The sequence below is a fragment of the Vipera berus genome (assembly GCF_964194415.1).
Source record: "Vipera berus genome assembly, chromosome: 1".
In the NCBI taxonomy this organism is placed as follows: Eukaryota; Metazoa; Chordata; class Lepidosauria; order Squamata; family Viperidae; genus Vipera; species Vipera berus.
The window spans coordinates 241,418,692-241,440,834 of NC_138202.1; the positions used below are offsets into that span (position 1 = coordinate 241,418,692).

General features: G+C 37.1%; 1 protein-coding gene across 2 annotated transcripts in view; it reads right to left on the reverse strand.

Annotated features, from left to right (window-relative positions):
* CEP162 (centrosomal protein 162) overlaps positions 1–11,288 on the reverse strand; it is a 43,333-nt gene extending 32,045 nt beyond the window's left edge. The window contains exons 1-8 of one of the 2 annotated variants that reach the window (XM_081314244.1): positions 11,190–11,288; positions 7,449–7,553; positions 7,096–7,222; positions 4,809–4,931; positions 3,296–3,445; positions 2,515–2,701; positions 1,572–1,618; positions 826–908 (exon numbers count right to left, since the gene is read on the reverse strand). In XM_081314244.1, the coding sequence (XP_081170370.1) occupies positions 826–908; positions 1,572–1,618; positions 2,515–2,701; positions 3,296–3,445; positions 4,809–4,931; positions 7,096–7,222; positions 7,449–7,508 (777 nt within the window). In that variant the 5' untranslated portion in view covers positions 7,509–7,553; positions 11,190–11,288. The remainder of the gene's footprint in view (positions 1–825; positions 909–1,571; positions 1,619–2,514; positions 2,702–3,295; positions 3,446–4,808; positions 4,932–7,095; positions 7,223–7,448; positions 7,554–11,189) is intronic. The other variant, XM_081314245.1, reaches the window with a different exon arrangement.
* Positions 11,289–22,143: the final 10,855 nt, after the last annotated feature.

Genomic DNA, 22,143 nt, shown 5'->3' on the forward strand with positions numbered 1-22,143 from the left:
GCTATGCTGGACATACACCTGAGTACACATGAAAATACAAACCAGAGAAGATGGCTATGAATACAAGAACATTTAAATGGTGATATTTTATACTCTTGGCTTAGAATGTATTATTTATTTACAATACTATACATGCCCGTTAGTTCATTTTTTAGAAGTTTTATAGATAAAATTTTAATGTTGTACAGATTGATAATACCATCATTATATCATTTAAATATTAGAATCCTGATTCAGCTTTTATTAAATCAGGAACATATGCCTTTGTAAACAATATTCCTGGCTCTACCATTATAGGGTCCTGAGATTTGCAAATCTGTTTTAAAAACATATTAAAAAAACTATGTATGTCTCAAGAGAGTTATGTTTGGCATCAAGATCTTTAATCATATCATTACTGTAATGTGATTTTGGCACTGATACTGAAATCTTATTGCTCTTTTATCCTTACAATAGTTTTGCTTTAAAGCGGTAATCTATCTTTTTATGATTCCAGAAGTATACATTTTTGAAGAGCTCTGAACATAATTAGATGCCAGCTATGAAATGTTATAAACAATACGTATCTTCAGGAGCAAAGCCAATAAATGCATTCAAGGTCAACTCTATGTCACATTTCTATCTTTGAACTGGGACATTTGGGATTTCAGTGCATGCCATCCCATGACTGCTCACCTGGATGCTTATTCCACTGACCTTAGTGGTCCTTACATCCAGACAAGTACCATAAATAACTAGGTAAGCCCACAGTCGGATAAAACATTGAAACCACAAAGTTTAGAATGTTTAAAATAGGAAGTGATTATACTTATCACAAATGCTCACAGTAGCTTCAGACGTGACCGCCTGCTCAGCTTTGATGTCTTCATTACACTCTGAATTTTCCTCAAAATCCTCACTATAATCACCTGAACGTTTGGAGGAAAGTCTGTGTTTAGTTCTTCAAAAGAAATAAGAGGAACAATGCAATTTTCCTTTCCACGGATCTATTTGACTCTTTTATTGGATCAGATCAAACAGATGGGAAAACCTTAAGTTACAGTTTAAATGTTCTTCTCTCAGCAGAATAGCCAGCTATATAATTGTCCTTATAAATTGAATAATGTTAGAGGAGTAACAGAAATGTGCTGTTTCTCACTGAATTTTAATGGTGCAAGTAAGCATTAAGACATGGTTTAAATTCTTTCTATTTAAAATGTGTCCAGTTCTGTCTTAAACTATATATATATATATATATATATATATATAAAACAATACTGAAAAAAAACCCAAACCCAAACTTATTCTACAGTCACTGGTTGCATAAAGCCTTCACATGCTGTTGCAATGTAGCGGATTCCCTCAATGGCCTAATGACAATATTTTCCTATTTGTCTCAGGTAACTCTTGACTTATGAGGAACTGCCCTTTAAATTAATGTAATATCTCATGACTACCTTTCATGAATCTCTATGATGAAATAATGAATTGACAACATCCTTTGGAAATCAATGCCATGTAAGTAAATAGTCATTAAATGTTAGGTTACTAAGCAAATTATTTGAAATTACCAGATTATTCATGACTCATACCTTCACTGTCATTTTCTCCTTTTGTCTGATTCACTTGAGACTGGTTGCTGCAAAATATAAAAATATTAGTTATGACAAAATATTTTTCTCTTTACACTTGACTGAGGATATTCATTCTAATGCTATGCTGTTCTAACAACAAAAACATTCATTTCAGCTACCCACAAATTTTTCCTAAACAACTAAAGGCAGGCAGGATGGGTGGAAGTAGTCTGTGAATATCTATATCCAAAGATTTTAGAATACAGAATCTATTTTTTTAAAAAAGGAAGCTATAACACCCAATTTGGCTTTACTTATATTTATATATATACATTTGAAAAATATTTTAGCCCATTATGGCTTTAATAGTGAACATTCCTTTACTAATAAAGACTAAATCTCAGTCTAGTCCAGTATTCAATTACTACTGTATTGCTCCTAGATTGTATCGGCATTAATCCTAGATTGGACCTAAGAAAAATACTGTAAAAATTATGGATGGCCACTGAACATTTTATTTATTTATTTGTTTGTTTGTTCATTTGTTTATTAAGTAAATTTATTAAGCTTGTAAGCCGCCCTGAGTCTTCGGAGAAGGGCGGAATATAAATGGAATTATAAAAAAAATATATATCGGCCACCCGATAATTACTTATTTATATTAACATTGAGAAGTGAACATTTTCATAAATGAACAGAATCACAAATGGTAAGCAATTTTTCTAGTCTATGCATAAATATCTGCTTGCTTTCAACTTCCAATCTCATTTCCCTCTTCAAATTCATTTTGTCATCCATAAAGTGTCATTTTCTACTCTACAGCTTCCACCCTACTTTTCAATGCTACAATACAATACGAATATTTATTTCGCACAATTTGTTTTCACAGTGTTTCACTGTTATATTTCCAAACTGCTGAAATTCAACATATAAGTACCACTGTTATCTTTGTTTACTTTACCGTAAAAAGGTGTGCAGAATTTCAGAATTATTAGAATCTAATTCCTTATTTAATTTTGAGTAGTCTATGGTAGAGGATGCTCCTTTTTCAAGGTCAGCAAAAAACTTCTCCTTTTCTTCTTCTTCTTCCAAAGTATCCAATCCATCTCCCAAAATATTCTCACCGGGTCCCAAAGCAACAACTGAATCTAAATGATAAAAATATCGGTATATATATATATATAACCATATGAATTTATACCTTAGTACTGTAGCTGCCAAATGACATTCAGGCATTTTAAATAAGAAAACAAGAATATTAGCATATGGTTCTAAATTCCCATTTGTTTAAACATAGGAAGTAAGTCCAAGACTACAAAGGAATGTGTGGGCAGACTGGTTCCCAATGGAGAGAGGGGGGAAAAAAAACAAAAAAGAGGAAAAAAGAAACATGCTTTGTCTTCGCATAGCGGGACAGTTTTGTGAGCTCATATGGTTTGAATGAACTATTGGACTGGGGCAATTATACAACTAGTACAGAAACCTAAAGCCCATGTATTTTCTAGAGCTAAGTTGTAAAACACTCCTTGAATCAATCATACTGCATTTTAAACTGTGGCACCAGGGTAATAAATAAATAAATATATAACATCATTTTGAAGTGACCATTTCATTTCTTCAGAACTATGCAACATAAAAACCACTTTTTTTAAAAAAATAGCCAGTCTATACTTGCAATATGTTTGCTAGCAAATTCTTAAAATACAGCAGAGTAGAAGAGACAATGTCAGAAGCACTTTTACCATTTGATTCCAAACTATCTTTGCTTAAAGAGACAGAAACACCATGAAGCTGCGGGAGCTGGACGTCTTCTTCAAAATCTTCATCTACTTCCTCAATAGAAGGAGAAAGCCTCTGTGATTTCAGAAAGTCATTGCTGGTGTCAGGTATACCTTAAAACAAAACCAGGGAGGAAGGGGAATGAATATGGATAAATCAATACTTGAGCACAGAAATATATTGAATGATGGGTTCAAGTATGTTGCCTGCTTAAAATCTCAATTTTCAAAACAGTTTACATGTTGCATTTGGTCTAATAAGCTACCCAAGAATTGTGATGTGAAAAGTAATATCCCCAATGTATGTTCTCCACAGAATACTTTAGATTTTTTTATGGCAATTATACTCATTAACACAATAAACTGGCAATTCTGGTTTCCAGATTACTGCTAACAAACAAACATCCAGTTCTTATTTGTTCCACTGCTAATTTAAAAAACAAAAAACTAGATTCACACTCCAGGACATAGGATCTACTTATCTTATCAATGTAATTGTATTTAAGGATAAATCACCTTACTGAAAAATACTTAATATTTAAATAGTTTCATACAACAGGTTTAATTACAAAACAGAAAAACATGGCATTTCCTGGTTAACATTTTTAAGGTTGGATTATATATATTGTTTTGAACTAAAAGCAAATTGCACTGTAGTACAGAGAATATAACTCTTTAGCTGCTCGATGAATCCTAAATATACAAATGAATAAATCATTATATTTTATAAATATAATTGGTCTATAATTTTGCTAAAGATTACACAGAATATTCACCAAAATATTTCAACAGAACTCAATAAATTTTGTGACTGAAGAACCAATATCATCTTTATATATTTATATAATACACATAGCTTCTTCATAGGACTAGTTTTTAAAAATGTAGTTTTCATAACATGGGCTCTCACTTGACTGCCTGGCCACTCAAATCAAATCTCTCATATTCTGGTCATTAGCTTAATTTGAATCATCCAAGATTGTTGTAATTTTTCAGAATAGTGCATTTAAACATTAACTTAAATCATATTGGAAGATCTTTTAACAATGGCTTATGTACATGGCTTTTGATTCAAGATCAATTTATAGAATTAAATATTTCATAGAAACACAGGAACTATCCACCTAGCTCTTTACTAATTGGTGCTTAAGGTGTAGAAAAGACTCACCTAAAAGGCAGTCCAGGAGTAAATACGATTAAATACCCTGATTCATAGTGATTCAATAGATTTTCAGATTAAAAATATTTTCAATTTTGCTTGTAGATGACATAAATTAACTAAGGATCTCATATATACCAATTAACACCATCATTTTAGCAAGTTCCTTCCCATTGAGATTATAATTGGCAACAACTCAGTAACAACTTAGTAACAAAGTAAAAGCACTGTTACTTGAAATAAATTAATTTTGAGTCCCAACACATCACAACTAACATTAAACACTGGCATTTATAAACAGGAAATTTAATCCGGTACCAGGCTCATTATCTGAAAATGATATCTTCTTTTCACAATCCTCGGCCACTGGATCTTTTATCCCAGTAAGTTTCTTCTCATTCCCTTTTGATACACTTTTGATAAACTTGCTCTTTTTTGAAACTTTGGAAATTCAAGGAAATAACAGAAAAGATTGCAACAGTCAGCCAAAAGAAAAATCAAACCACCAAGAATAAAAAAAGAAACGGAGTATATACAGTAGTGTCAATTTCTAGACATGCCAAATATGAAAGTTTGGAATCAGAAACAATTTTCAGTTAAAAATAATAGCACCCAAGAGTACTATTATAATAATTTCCTTAACTATAGAAAACACTACTAAATCGAAGGAGAGAAATTGCTATGCACTAGCAAGCATGTATGTAGATGGTTTTGTTTGTTTTATTTAAAGTTGCATTTTCAGTTAAATGTTGCAAATCTAACCTTTCTCAAGTAGCAATAAAATAACAAAAAATAATAATTTCTACTTCTAAGTATTATTTCATTTGACTGCATTTCTGGATGGTTTACTTTCTATTTCCTATGACTGGGGTAATGTCTCAAGAGACATTTCAAGATAAACAATTTATTTTGAATTATACACAGCTTATATATCGCCTTTCTATTTTTGAAATTGCTGTAAGAAAAGTGTCACATTTCTCATATAATAATATTTAGTTCTTCAGCAAAAAAATCCAAGAAGCATTAAGCATTAATATTAAAGATACATTTTGATTCTCAGACTGTGTATTCCAAAAACTTTAATAACGATAATTAATGTAACACTGAAAATCTCAGTTTACAAATCATATACTCATAACACTCTAAAATCTAAGATTGTATAAACTTACATAGTGGGATTCCAGAATCTCATAAGGTAATTCTTGCTCCCACTGGCACGAGTGTAATAATTTATTCTTTCCTCTCTAGTTCCCTGCTCTCCCAAGATGTCTGGACTTATGTGGGAAAGGACATTTGGTAAAAAAAATAATCCCTCTGCTTATGGTGGATCATAAAGTCCTTTCATTTGCAGAATTGCAAATCTAGATCACGCTTACTAAAAAAATAAGGCTAAACAACTTAATTTGCTTTTATCATCTTATTGCTAAATATTTTTTTTGTACTCTTCATCAGAAAAAATACTTCAAAGTATCTTTTTGAAATGGTAGCTTAAGAGCTGTAAATATTATAATGGTTTTTTCTTCACAAGTGTTTTATATTAAAAACAGGGCACTGAATTAGGAATTTTCATTGCAAACTTAACTCTTCACAAAACTGAAATACTGTACAGTTCAGTAAGCTTTACTTCCCCAACTGATAAGTTTTGCAGAAGTTATGAAAAATCAACAGTATCTACTACCAAATTTTATCCAGTAGTGATCATATTATTTGATTTTCACTCATTTCAGAAAGGATATTGATCTTCACGCTTCTTCCAACTAAGTTTCATTAGAGGATAGGCTACAGAAATTTATGCTTAAAGTAAAATACATAAAAATCCCAAACTATATTATTATAAGACAGTGCCATATGACAGATAAGGATATTTGCTAAATCCACTATATGGGTATTTAGTTAGAGAGAATATTCTAAGTGTTCCTGTTCAGTGTGCTTTACAGTTTAATAGTTAATTTTTCAATGAACACATGAAATGGATTAACAATACAATCCCTTGAATATTTATTTGGAATGGTACTTGATTCTAATATATATGATTAAGAATGTAAATTTGACCTCCGATATCTACTTCTCCTAAATCTTATTTGTTTATGTAAATATGGAGACAATCACAAAGTGGTTTGAACTGTTATAAAAAGAATGAACTTATTTATACTTATATAGAGTTTTAAAAAATGATTTACAGTTTAAATGATTGACAAAAATTATGTGGAATATAGCACAATATAGCTTCAAACAACTCTTGAAACAGCTGCCCAAGCTCAGAAAAAGACACTATGCTTAACCCTGTTAAGCTCCTCTTTCAAAAAATTTGCAGTCCTACAATTTCTACTTCATTTTCTCTCTGTCTCTCTCTCTCACACACACATAAACAGCCCCATCTCTATACATATGAATAAAAATCAGCTCAAATCAATCCACTTTAGGTTGCAATCATCTTCATTGAAGGTAATTTATGAGTTGGTATGTATCCTACTTCCCAGTCTAGGCCAGAAAGACAATAACTGGCCCAAACTTTACACACATACTAATAAAGAGAACAAAAGTGATTCACTGACACCTTGTGGCAGAGATGTTACATAGAATAAATTTCAGTGCAATACTGTACCATCATCTGAATCATCTTCTGTTATCCACCATGGCACAGGATGCTTTTTATTTTTAGACTGCTCAACTGATTCAGAAATAGTAACATTTTGATTTTGTTCATTTCCAAGTGAATCATCTGAAAGAGACTGAATAAAAAGAGAGCAAATTTGCTGTTATTATTTATTATTGCTTCATAATTTTTTTATCAGCCAGCCAAGTTTAAGCTTGTTTAAGGGTCTATGATTTCGAGGGTTAATCCTGTGCTTAAAATACAGTGGTTCTTAAAATAAAATTTTGCACCGAATAAATTGTTGGAGGGGCACAATATTCTACTGGTACACTGGAAATAGACAAATAAAAATATATTAGTACCTCTTTTAAAAACTGCTCAAATTTTTCATCTATATCTTTAATTGAAAACCGGTGAGCCATAGTTAGAAAACAACTTCCCGAGTCACTGGAATGATCAAACAGATCCTGAAATGAAAAAGGAGTATGTAATTATTGTAGCCAGAATTTTAAATCTATTACTTTCTAAACTTATATTATAAAACTTCACTTGGCCAATAATGAGGATGGACTAAAGTACATTTCTTCAAATGCATCACCAAATTTAAGATCCTGTTGCTTTGGGGCAAGGAATGCAAAATCCATACAATAAGCTTAAAACAGCCTTAGACTAAACCATAACTGTTTCAATGCTTCCACAGAAACATCCTAATTTAAATTGGTATTTTGTTCATATGTATGATGTGGCACTTTGCACCGATGGCACTTCCATTATAGTTCTCAATTCAGCTATTAAGAATGCTTACTATTCATTTTCTTTTTCTTTCCAGATGGATAAGCACATATGGTACATACAGTTAGCAATTTTTTTTTGTATTCTGTATGGATATAGACAGCAATTTTGTATATTGTTATACAATATACAGTAGTCCTTGACTTACAACCACAACTGGGCTCAAAACTTTTGTTGTTAAGTGAGACACTTGTTAAATGAGTTTTGTCCCATTTTACGATCTTTCTTGCCACAATTGTTAAATGAATCACTGGAGTTGATAAGTTAGTAATCTGGTTATTAAGTGAATCTGGCTTCCCCATTGACTTTGCTTGTCAGAAGGTTGCAAAAGGTGATCACATGACCCCAGGACACTGCAATGGTCATAAGTATGAACCAGTTGCCAAGCATCTGAATTTTGATCACATGATCATGGGATGCTTCAAAGGTCGTAAGTGTGAAAAATGGTCGTAAGTCACTTTTTCTAGTGCTCTTGTAACTTTGAAGTGTCACTAAATGAACTGTTGTAAGTCAAGGACTACCTGTACAGGTTTGTAAGGCTTTTGGTTTTCCAGCTGATAAGCCCAGCATCTTAACCGCTAAACCATTGTGTCACCCTATAGATAGCCATTTTGTATATTATGTTATATATTCAGTGTTGATTGAAAACAGCCTTCAAATCATCCTTTGGGGAGTTATGAATATAATGATTCATACATTCTAATTCTGTAGTAACAGAACAGACCTTCTTCTGCAGCAGCCCCTCCCCATTTCTCTTCCAAACCTGTTCTGTATATTGAGAAGCCTTAAAAATGGGGTGGTTGTTGGAATAAGGCTGTAGGGTAAAGTGATATCAGTCTACTTTCTATCATCACCTGATGTAGAAAAGCACTGGACTCCATCTGTTTACTTATAAATGTTTGTGCAAGAGACAGAACCATTAAATTAATACCAGTTCACAAAGGCCTTAATTTTGAGATGGACTATATGGTTGTTGTGATGTGGAGATGTGATTAATATTACTCAGTAATATTAATAAACTCAAATAAACTGTCAAAACTAATTATAACCAGAAAACTATTGGCTTCAATACATAGTTTTAAGAATATTCCTTATGCTGATTTCTAAACACCAAAATTTCAAAATATGGTATTTCCTTATTTTTAAATATGCAATTTTCATGTTTTTACACAGACATCAATAATAATGTAAATATTATTTTTACACCAAATTTAAATAAAAAATATTATTGACTCATGCTAACCAATGATCCAATTCTATTTTCCTCATTCAACACTACTGGACAGTAGACTTAGTTGAAATAATTCAAGTTCCATCAATTGTGTACTCTGTTAATAAAAAAGAAAGTGTTTGCAGAATGATCTCTAATATAAAGTTTTAAGCTCTTTAGGTATAGTGACCAATTGCACAAAATATTCACTAAATAATGATTTCCACATTAAGAACATTTTCCATTTCTAATCACTCATCTCCAATCATTAAAGAATGTCTATACAGAATAATATAAAACAACAATGGATGCAGAAAATTGAATTTAATAAAACATTCTAACGGAAAAAGTCTCCAACATAAAATTATGACAAATCCATTTTCCATATCTAACCTACCATTTTAAAGGTACAAAAATGACATTACTGAAAAGATATAGCATAAAATTCAATAAGAACTGTATTTGATAAGATTAGAATAAATGCCAGGAGTAAAACTTAAATGGAGCAAGACTGTATTAATTCATTTCATTAGGTTTGTATCCTGCCTTTTATACTGTAAAGGAGGCATCATATAGAGTGCTTCCTCCTAATATTTTTCCCCACTATCACCCCCTTATGAGGTAGATTGGATTTAGGAGGGAATAACTGGCTCAGTCACCCAGGAAGCTTATGGCTGAGTGTGATATAGAGCCTGGGTCTCCTAAGTACCAGTCCAATACTTTAATCACTACATCTATCAGCCTCAAATTTCAAATTTATCTATGTCTGATTGCAACTGAAATCCAGCAAAGAGCAAGACCCACTGAACCAAGCAGTACTAAATAAGCACAGTTTGGATCACATTGTCCGTCTTTCCACCAGTTTAGACAACTTATTTCAGAGCTCCTCAATGGGTTTTGTATTTTAGCACTTTTGGTGAGAACCGGTCCCATCAGATGAGGCTGTTGGTCCTCTCGTCTTCGGGTCATTGTCAAAATACTCCTCAAGCTGTACCGGTAATACTGAACCATTGACCGTCTTTCGGCCTCTAAACCCAAAGGTTTTATTTTATTTCACCCCAAAAGGCTTTTTCTCCCAAGGACCTTTTCAGAAGACTTCACCATTTTGCTTAACCCGCAACCTTCCCCACAAGGAAATCCGGGCGTTGCCGTTCAACAGGACAAGGCAAGAGACGCAAGCTAAAGACGAGCAGAAAATTTCACGGGGGTTTTCTGTCGACGACTTCGTGTCAGCCCCGGTGAACGGCTTGTCTGCTCAGATAGGGCGGCAAACATCTGGGCGATCTTTAGGTAGTAGCGAAGAATTGGAGGTCCTCTCTCTCTCCTATCCTCCCCTCCCCGCAACCCCGCCGTTGGTCACCCGAGCATAAGCCATCAGTGGCATAGCATGGGTTGTCAGCACCGGGGGCAAGGCAAGTAATTTGCGCCCCCTAACCCGTGGATTTTAGCACTCGAGTCTCTTCCACTAGATTAGTTAAAGCAGGGGTAGGCAACCTTGGCTCTTTTATGACTCATGGACTTCAACTCCCAGAATTCCTGAGCCAGCATAGCTGGCTCAGGAATTCTGGGAGTTGAAGTCCATGAGTCATAAAAGAGCCAAGGTTGCCTACCCCTGAGTTAAAGAAACCCTTACCCCCTAAGCACATGTATTGTTTGTTATGAAAATACTGATGTAATTAAAGTAAATTGCATCTAATGCGCCCCCCCCAGATGTTGCACCCAGTGCGACCGCCCCCCCCTGCACCCCCCACGCTACGCCACTGTAAGCCATGCCGGACCTGCTACACCTCCTGCGCGCCAATTTCTTCTGGGAGCATCTCTAGGCGCTCAGGGAATCAATCCATTGGGGGTTTGGGGGGGAGGGGGGGGAGTCGGGATCTGGAAAGCAAAGCCGGGTCTCGTTACGCGAAAGCGGGAATGACAACTGCAGGGAATATCTCGGTCACCCCCCCCCCTCTTGCAGGCCTTCCTACCGAGGGCTGAGCGGGGCAGAGAGCCACGCCGCTCCGGCCCCGCGCAAGCTGCTGCGCCAACCACCTCGCTTACGCGCCTCAGGGAAGAGCTGAGGCGAAGGAGGTCAAGGGCGCCGAAGTAAGTTCACCTGCGGAGGAGGAACCGGCGAAGAGAAAAGCCGTTAAAGAGGAAAGTTCCGGGCGTCAGCGGAGGGGGGTAACCTAGGTAACCCGACTGAACCCGTGCGGCCGCCGTAGCGCAGAAGCGCGCGCTCAGGGCCGCAATAGGTTACGTGCCGGTGACGTAGACACAGAACGCCAAGAGGAGGAGGACGGAAAAGCTACTTTTCCTTCTCTCCGTTGTCACGTGATGCAAACAGAACTCCGTAACCTAAAGGGCTCTGTGTGTGCGTGTGCGCGCGCGCGCGCGCTTGCTTGGACGGCGAAAGTTGGTGTGTGTGTGTGTGGGGGGGTGGAATTAAAGCAGGTTTAATTCCCAGGGATTTTGCGCCTTGATACTTTTCAACTGAAGGGAGAAATGAGACTGAGCTTCGCTGGTTTTCGGCGGCAGGACCAGCATTGCCTTCGGTGTCCGGTAGCGACGCGGTACATCAGGGATCTTCAAACTTGGTCCTTTTATGACTTGTGGACTTCAACTCCCAGAATTCATCAGCCATGCATGCTGGCTTAGGAATTCTGGGAGTTGAAGTCCACAAGTCATAAAAGGGCCAAGTTTGAAAACCCCTGCGGTACATCCTCCCAAAGGCAGAGCAGCTTGCTAGTCCTCTGGGCGGCTCGGCATCAAGAGGATGCCCTAAGCACGAGAAAGCCGCCCTATCTGGATCCTGGGCTAGTCCCCAAAACTGGGCTGCAAAAATCCGGAGGATCGTAAAAAGACACGGGGAAACTTCCTCTTGGCCATCTAGTTGACGTTCAGATTATTGAAATTATTTAAGATTCTGAGATTGCTTGATGATAAAAAAAAGAGCGAGCTGTGAAGTTGTGCCTTGTCTTGAGCATATTCGGCTCTGTGTAGTATCTTGTTTGTGTGGAAAAGGTAGTGATATCAAAGCTGGAGGGGTTCATGTAGGCCTCGTAACTGATTCCCTCTCAGGGCCAAAAGCCACCCCTGATAGATGGTTTGGGAAGAAGCAGTAACTAGCGTTGTCCATATAGGGAGTTAAATATTCAATTCATAGAACTTTAAATAATGCAAGTGATCTGCATAAGAGAAAATATAAATGGATATAAATGGAATTAAAATAAATAAAAATAAAAAACGTTTGAAAACCACTAGTTTGGTGTATTGTGTGAATCCTGCCATTGCAAATAATTTCAATTGTGCCATTTCAAAGCTAAGGATGCCTTTTCTTTTCCTGGACAAATTCAGAGGCATATGTTTTGCAATTTTGGCATACAGGTCCTGGAGCCTAGAACAAAATGGTTCAGGATTGTATTGATTATTTCTCAAAGTGAAAGAAATTATTGCCTGTATCGGCTTGCTTGCTGTCTTTGCTAGATGGTGTAACACACAGTTGGTTAGGAAAAGAGAATTTTGACTTTAGCAAGTGTTAAAGAGCAGGGGAAAAGAGACAAAACTGGTATTTACCAACTTTATATATCAGTAATAAAAAAAGTAATCTAAAAACTCCCTACAAATTCTGAAATGATATATGGAAATAAAAAAATCTGTTCTCTAAATGTTTAACAGCATGTACTTTAGCCCCAAAACTGTATAAATGGGAACAAATTACACAAAGGCAATGGAGTCGCATAATATTTCTCTCTACCCTTAGCTTAAAACAAAAAATTGTCTTAATTGTGCCATTCTGACCTCAAATATTTGGAGCTAGAAAGTTGCTGGGGCTTTGGATAATTTCTTAAAACATTCCAGGACAGTACTGTTTATAGATTAGGCTGCTTACCAGGTTATCCTTGCTTAAAATTAACAGCGTTGTTGAATCCTAAATGGCTCAATAGAGACAGCAGAACAAAATGGGAGGTTCTGACAAAGGCCTTGGGAGAAACACTCAACATGCCATTTTTCTCTACTTACATTTAATCACAGTGTAAACTTACATCCTTTTCCCCTCCCGTATTCCTGTGACATTGCTTTCATCTCAACCTACTCCATGAGTAAGGATTGAGTCATCCTTAGTTTTACCAGTGTTAAAAGTATTATTTCATAAACCCTGTGGAGTGGCCAGTGGTAGGTAAAATCAGAAAGCTACTTGTGGGCTGTTTCAGGCTGATGTTTCAGGCTCCTTTCTGAATGATTCCTGAGCGTTCTTATCTGTTTCAATTTTCCTATTGTTTCCTTAAGGAACTGACTTATTTGCCAAAGTTTGAAATAGTAGAACAGGCTAAATGATAGAACTCTCCCCCTCCTTACTTTTTGAACAGAGCATGTGCATCTGGAAATGATCATGCCTCTATAAAGGAAGAAAAAGAAAAGGGAGGGACGTCATAGTCAGAATTGTTCTTTGTGATTCAGCTTCCTTTGTAACTCCAAACTGTTGAGTTTTTGTTTTGTTTTAGTTACTGTACTCCATTTGGGCACCTATAGAATGGGACAGAGTGAGCGCCTGTTACTTGACCCAGCTTCTGCCAACCTAGCAGTTCGAAAGCATGTAAAAATGCAAGTAGAAAAATAGGGACCACTACGGTGGGAAGGTAACAGCGTTCCGTGCGCCTTTGGTGTCTAGTCATGCCGGCCACATGACCACGGGGACGTCCTCGGACAAGCGCTGGCTCTTCAGCTTTGAAACGGAGATGAGCACCGGCCCCTAGAGTCGGAAACGACTAGCACGCATGTGCGGGGGAACCTTTACCTTTACCTTTTTAGAATGGGATGCAGGAAGAAAAGGAAGCTAGAGAAGATAGGCAAAGTCCTATAGCCAGATCTGCAACCATTCCTCCTGCAGTGCCGTGTTTGATGTTCAGAACAAGGAGGTCAGCAATACTGGAGGAATCAACCAGCTGCTGTTTATCATTCAGTGCACAAGCAAAATCAGGACAGCACCATTGGCAGTGAGTCAAAATAGAGACCATAAAGGCAAGATAGGGATCAGCAGTGGAGAAGCATTTTTCATACTGGTGTCATTTTCTGCTAATGGATGAATAAAACTTTAGCTTCGCAACAGCAAATGTACATTAGGGATTTGTTTCTTGCAACAAACGGGAGGATATGCTTAAGCAGCAAGCAAGAATAAAAGATTAAAGCTGATGTATGAATACCTTGTTTGTTTCCAAGCGTGATACAGATGGTGTGGGGTTTTCAATAGGGAAGAATGTAGAACTCTGCATACGGGCTACTACAAAAAAATCCTATTAATGCATCTGCCATTTCTATGTAGACATTTCTCCCCCTTTGGTTATATACCAGAGCTTCAGAAGTACCTTCTAAAATTGACTTCTGAGAGAGATTTTGCCTGTTGGACTCTTCAGCATCTGAACTATTGGGTGTGCCAAAATATCAAAAATATTCTGAACAGATTACAAGAACTAAATATATAGAAAATAACCAAATTTTCTTGTCCATGGCTACCATGTACTGCCCTGGCTTATGGTGGATAACAAAATGAAAGTGTGTGCGCATGTGTGTGTGTGTGTGTGTGTGTGTGTGTGAGAGAGAGAGAGAGAGAGAAAGGGACAGATTCTACAAATTCCAAGGGTGATAAGCATCTGTTGCCATTACACTCCCAATCTTTTAGCTAAATCTCTTGATCTTTTGATGCTTTATTATTGAGCACAAGTGGCAGCACCTAGTCAAATATGTCTAATTTTGAAAAAAATAATTAAGGGTTAGATTTGGCTAATATTTGGATGGAAGATCAGCAGACACTCTCAGGGTTGAAGGCTAGTTTGGGAAGTCAACAAAACATCCTGCAAGAAGAGAATGACAAACTGTTTCCATATTGTTGCCAATACCAATATGCCCATATATTCACTAGGATTTAAACTTAAGGGAGACTCTACTTTTTATGAATGTTTTAATATTTTTTCAGAATTTTGGTGCAAACAAAATAAAGATCCTAGCTTCCTTGGTAACATCAGCTTTCAACTATGTTCAGAACAAAAGTAGTGTAGGTGTGTTACCTGGCTAAATGCTTGCTATGAGGATCATTTGGCTTAGGAGTTTTGCACCACAGTTCAGTGAAACTATTTTGCTGAAGAAAGCAAGTTTATGTTTCTGAGTTCTTGATTTTCCTCATACGAAAATGTCAAGTCATTTTGTAAGCTAATCAAACTACACTTGGATTTTGAAGATTTTTTTTCTGTTTTCTTTGTCTAATTGGTTAAAGTTTACATTGGTTCCCAGTTTTACTTATTAAAGTATACCCATTAGTAGTTTTTTTAAATAAAAGGAACATATGTAGAATCAAAGGGCAAAATATGATTTTTATATAATACGGTTCAAATTTGAGCCATATTCAAAGTGGCATTAGCCCAGCTACCAGATGTGAATCTGTGCTTCCATGAGACATTGTATTAATTAGATTACACTGAAAGAAACTCATATAGTTTTAATATATGCTACATATTGACTATATTAAAAATTGGTGGATCCAGAGCAAATAAATAACACAAAACTCGGTGACAAGGGATCTGCCTATACGACCTTATTGTGCTCTGCCTATATGGTATGCTGAATAAATAAAAGTAGAAAGTTCAGCAGCAGCCGATCATCCTATTCATTCATACTCAATACAAGAAATATGGAGCAACTATTAAATTTGTTTTTTAAATCCCTTATAATAAAGCTTTTGAATCAAGAGCTCACTGTATAAATTGTTTCACCCAGACAACAATTCTCATAATCCCTTTGCAGAATAATATGCAGATGCCTCTTATTCTTTTAGCTGATCGACATATTTGGATATTTTTAAAAAAGAGTAATTTTTATTGATTGATTAAATTTATATAACCTAATTGATGATAAATGACTGGGCAGCATACAGTAGTAAAAACTAATACCAACTAAACTTAAAGCAAAAAAGTAGTAAAAAAACTGTAAGAAAAAAGAAAAAGAAAAAAAGAATATGATAAAAAGAAAATAAATATAAAAAGAAGTGATTTCCAACCATCCTTACAACAAGAATAGCCAAATTTAGTAACTCTTCATTCCTTATAAGATTACAAACCTTCCCCTATCTATAAGAAAGTCCATAAAACATCATGTTTTTGTAAAGCCAATAAGAAAACATTTTTCAGGTAGTTCCCTTGGTTGTCATTGGTATTTTCCCTTTAATTAGAAAAACTTCATCCATTTTCTTTTGTACCCAATAAAGCATCCTTTTTCAGATCATTCTCCTGTTCTGTCCTTTATAGTTCCACTTCTGGTACTTATTCAGTCTTGTCAGCGAAATTTGCTCCTCTCATTTCTTCATTGACATCTTTTGGAGGTAATCTATCCATGGAATCAGACACATTATTGAGACTGTTGACATTGTAGCTATTAATTTTTGGCTCAGTTTTTCAAAGATCCCCTTTAACAGTTCCAATGTTATTTTTTTCTTACTATTTAGAATTGTAAATAGTGTCAATTTCTAAAATCCTAAAGTTGCTTATTTTTGTTCCGAGGCAAGATAGCCAGAGTAACTTTGGTTCCCATGAGAAGCTAGTTCTATTTTATAGTTAATTCCAAAATTTTATAGTAAAAGTCAATATTCCTAATTTAACTGGACTCTGAAATTTGTTTGTAATGTCCTTAAATCAAAAACTTATTTCACTCTCTGCTGTTTATTTGAAATTCTTTTAAGTTATTAAGCTTGTAAATAGTTTTTTTCTTTTTTTCCAGTGTTGAAGTTGAACTCACCCAGTGAGTTTTCAGTTTTGTGATTCCGAAGATCCCTTATAGCTTTAAGAATGGTTAGTTGGCAATTTCCAAAAGTGATTAGAAACTGAAGCTTGCAAACTTAGTGTCTTTTAAAAGGCTCTGCACAATGTTGAGCAAGGTGGCTAATTCTTTTGCCTCCTAGTTGTCAAACCCCCAGAAGACTGCTCTCCTGTCTCCTTGTGAAAAGCAGCCAACTGGAGCATATGTAGGCTATCTTCCATCCTCTCCTTATCCAGAGAAGTTCTGGTCTACTCATTGGTTCTTTAGTCTTTGCTTCTGTTGTTGGCTTCATTTTTGTGGAGAGTTCTTCAATTTGCCAAGCCCTCCCTGAAAGTCATAGTAACCATATTTGGAATATGGAGGTCATGTGTATGCCCTAGCTATTGTGGAGTAGGCAGCTTATCCAAAATAGCTGTGTTAGTAGAGAAACCATAAGCATCAACCACAAGAAGGCTACCAACAAAATGTCATAATAAAGAATGTCATAAAAATATTTAGTCTTCAATATTCCATAGGTTTGTGATAGCTATAACAAATTAAAAGCATCTTCTAATGTGGCTACTAATGTGACAGAGAAATACTCTGTGGATTGATGTTTCAAATATTCATAGCTCTTGCATATTTTCTTTTAGATTTATTAAGCAATGTATTTTTGAAGATGGTAGCAATGCCATGGTACTTTATAAAAAAACCCTTATGCTTTTTTAAAAAATATTTTATTACCAGAATTGCATTCAGCCTAAATGATGATGCTTTATAACTGTGGGAGAATAGGAACAGTATGTGTTTGACTAAGGCATCTGATAGATTTCAGGACTGGATTAGCCAAAATGGGAAACGAGATTATGATAATAAATTGTTGGCCGTTTTCAAAAGCCATTTTTAACATTAGGGACTTTATACAAGATGAAAAGCAAACAAACAGCAGTAAATGGAGATTTTCCCTTAAATGACAATCTCTATTCATAGCCAATGCTAGAACTTCCGTACATGACTATGCAGTAAAAATAACACACAACAGCTGCACACACACACACACACACACACACACACACACAGACACACAGCAAAAATGAGGAGAAGAAGGAGAAAAAGAATTGCTTAGCACACATGGTTAAGTTGTACAGAGCTCAGAATTTCCATTAGTTTTCTGGAAGATATTTTTTTATACACAGTATGAAAATATGGAAATTCAATCAATTTTATTGATGCAACTTTACTCTGACTTTCATAGTTGAAGATAATAACATAGGGTGAAAGGAGCTTTTATCCCAAATAGAGACATACCGTGCAGGACATCTTAGAACAAAGTAACATCACATCTCTTCCCTACTATGGTATAAGAAGATAGTACATCCTCAAAGTATTCCAGGACAGCTGGCAATTCAATCATTGATCCATCTATACCAGACATGTCAAACACAAGGCCCGGGGGCCAGATCTGGCCCTCGAAGTGGTTTCATGCGGCCCGCGAAGCCATCCTGGAAACAGTGAGGGAACAGCCCTCACTGCCTTGGCCCTGGCCCAGAGACCCTTCTTCTGCCAGAGACCCTCAGATCTGTCCCACTTCTGCCCAGGCCCCCATAGGCACCCTTGATGCGAACGATGTAGAGCTGGCCATGCTCACCCAGTAGGCCGTAGGCACTCTAGCCATGCCCACCCAGTAGGCCACGCCCACCCAGGCCATGCCCACCCAGCCCCCTGAGGGCAACCACAATGCTGATGCGGCCCTCAATGAAATTGAGTTTGACACCCCGATCTATACTGAGGTCACCCTGGTATAAAGATTTTGCTCCCAGATTTAGTCAAAATTTCAGAATTTTATGTATGTAATTTGAATACATACAAAGAATATTACTAATATTTATAAACACAGATCTCTACGTCCAAGTAGTATTACTGACGTATTCAGAACATACAAAAATTAAAAGGTGAACAATTCCAGCCGTTTTTTGAAAATTGTAGTTACTTAAAAAGAGAACTACACTACAAGGAACAAAGACTGCTTATTAATTTTCAAGGGGAGTGTAAGTAATAATTGTTATATTGCAACATTTCAATCTAATAATCCTCTAGTGTAGCGTCCCCCAATCTTTTGGGCACCAAGGATGGCGGTTTTTCCAAGACTGGTGGTGTGTGGTTTTGCGTGCTGTCTCGATCTCATGCATGTACAGATGGGGCTTTGCTTGTTTGCGCAACCCGGTTCCTGGCAGTCTGGACCAGTGCTGCTCCACAGCCGGGGGTGGGGGTTGGAGATCCCTGCTCTAATGGGTTGAGATACATTACTCCCATTATCCAAACAGAAAGTGATTCTAATAGAGAGAGGTTACATTTTTTCTGGCAATTGTTGTTCAACTTCAGGGAGGCCTGACCATTTGGTGTGGAGATGTCGGCAACGTAGGAGAAATAGTGTTGGTATATATCAGGATTCAAGTAGGGTGCACAATTCTCTTCACTACTTTCCTTGTATCCTCAGATACAACAACAGGGAAGAAGTTAAATCTCTGAAAGAGTTCAGTTGAGGAATAACTTTAATTCACATCACTCCTGGCATGCTTAGTAAACACATGAAAGCACATGTGAAGAAGGATATTTTCTTGGAGCCCCAACTTGTGCATTCTGGAGATGTTAGCTATTTGCTCTAGTTCAGAGGTAGACAACTGTGGCTCTTTTATGACTCGTGGACTTCAACTTCCAGAATTCCTGAGCCAGCCATGCTGAGGGGAAAGGGAGAGGTTTCCAAGCTGAGCCATGCTGGCTCAGGAATTCTGGGAGTTGAAGTCCATGAGTCATAAAAGAGCCAAAGTTGCCTACCCCTGCTCTAGTTCATCAGAGCATGGTGAGGTTCTTTGAGGTTTCTTCATGTTGCACTGCCTAGCACAGTGTTGGTGAACCTATGGCACGCATGCCAGAGGCGGCACTCGGAGCCCTCTCTGTGGGCACGTGTGCCATCGCCCCAGCCCTGCCTCCCCCCATGGCCCCCGCCTCACCAGCAGCCCACCTGGAGGAGAGTCTCCCCCGGGCGCGGCCCGCATGGAGCAGCGCAGCCAAGGAGATAGCCGGGTAGCAGGGCCAAGACTCTGCTCTTGCGCCCCATAGTGTGCAGATGATGCTGTGGGGTGTGGGCGGAGGGTGTGGCTGCCATGGTGCTGCAGGGCTGCCTGGGCGATCTGCAGCAGGCCATGGAGGCGGTGCGTGGCCCTGTGGGCGGGCGGAGCAGGGGGCAGGCAGGGCGGAGCAGGCAGGGTGGGAGGCGGAGCGGGGACGGGGGGCGGTTTGGGGGCACTTTGTCTGTAAAAGGTTCGCCATCACTGGCCTAGCAAATTCCATGTTAAACCAGCCAATTGTGAACAAGAGTCAGCCTTCAAATGCTCAACAAGCAAAATTTGTGGGCTGCTACACAATTATTTTTTTTTGAGGGATGACTAGGCTATGACTGAGAAGGAGTTCCACTGAATATAAAACAGTGCTTTAAAGAAAATTGTTTAATGTCACTCAATGGAAAACTGCTAGCTGAAAAAAAGAATCCTCTTGCCATCTTCTCAGGCCTGTTTCCTCAACATGCCAGCATCAAAGCTTCTCTGCTCCCATTTTTTATTTCTTCTAATAAACTTGCTTCAAAATGCTGGCAGAGGTTTCAGCCATCCCTTTCAGAGTCTTGCTTGGTTATTTTTAGTCCTTCTGAAGCCTGGGAAATCAGAAATATAGCTACTTTGAACAGACAAAAGAGCCAACTATAGCACAGGCTCTGAATTTGATTAGATAAAAAAACAAAGAGGTTCTGTTAGGGCAGAGGCAGGAAGAACTGAGGTGGGTGGCAATATCTGTAATAACTCAAGGGAAATGTAGCCTCAAGGCACTCAAAAGTGGGTGTAAAAATAACATAAGCAATAGGCAACTTTCCCACATCTTGAGATGTCTCTTCAGCCTAAAAAAAAAAAATCCTTTGCTCTCACTTGTTCACTCACTTTTGTTTGGGTACCTTTAAAGTATAATAAACAGCAGATGAATGAAAGTTTCCTCTGAGGATCTTTAGGAAGAGATTCTCACCAACCTCCTGAAATCCATGTCTCAGGAAATAAGAAATCCATTACAAGAACCCTTTGGGAACTGAAGTTCCAGAATCAGGATTATTTTTTATTTATTTTATTTTAATCCCATTTATATCCCGCCCTTCTCCGAAGACTCAGGGCGGCTTACAATTTAAGCACAAACCAATGTGCTTAGCAATTGCCTTCATTCTATGTATATGCCTGCTTATTAGGGCTTTTGCGGGCCCCCAAGCGACATTATTACAAAGTCAGCTTATTGCCCCCAACAATCTGGGTCCTCATTATGTACAAGTTGTCACCTGATGTAATCTGAACCAACTATTTAAAGTATGATATTTGCTTAAATACGTGGGACAAATATATGGGTTTCAGGACCATCATAACTGAAGACGCTTTGGCCAATGAAACCCAACTTAAGATAGTCTCCTTTTCAAAACAACAGAGCATCATGACCATGGTGGAGTTCTTGGTTAGAAATATCTCATACTGCAGGATTGGCAATCTTACTCTAATGCCAACTGATTAATCTGAGGAGGACTTTTGAGTCCTACATAAATAGTTCTTTAATATTGGAGAAGTTGTTTAATGGTGGGGAAGCTACTGATGCTACTAAATTACCACTTCCAGAAGCCTCAGTCAACGTGTGGGATGGTGAAGAATGCTGTGAACTTCATTAACATCTAAAAGACAAAATTGTAGCCTTTTTTCTTTCCCACTTGTTGATAATTTAACTCAGTTTTGCAAATCTGAAAGTACACTTCTCCCCCATCACGTTTACAATTGCACAAAGTGTGTACTTAAACAGTGCGTTAGGTGCTCTTCAAAATGGAAGAGTATTTAATATTTTGTTCCATGTTCTATTTGATTATGTCCTCAGATCTTCAGTGCAAAACAATAATGTATTTGTCAGGAAAGTATATTCCTGGGAACTTGCTTAATTATTCTATAGTTTTCCTAATCTCTAGTTTATTGTAAATAGTACTAAGTGCTTTTCTATTAATATGCCTTGGTATTTTAAGAAGAAAAAAAAGCAAGAGTTTACTGTAGGTTTTATGGATCGATGCTGAACCTTGTTGATTCCAATTATCTCTCTTAATTAGTTTTATTTGAATTACTCCCATTATTTTTATTTCTTGAAATAATATTCATACCTACTTTTTTAGAGAGAAATCGAAATTAACAATCAAAATGCAAGAGCAGGTATACAGCATC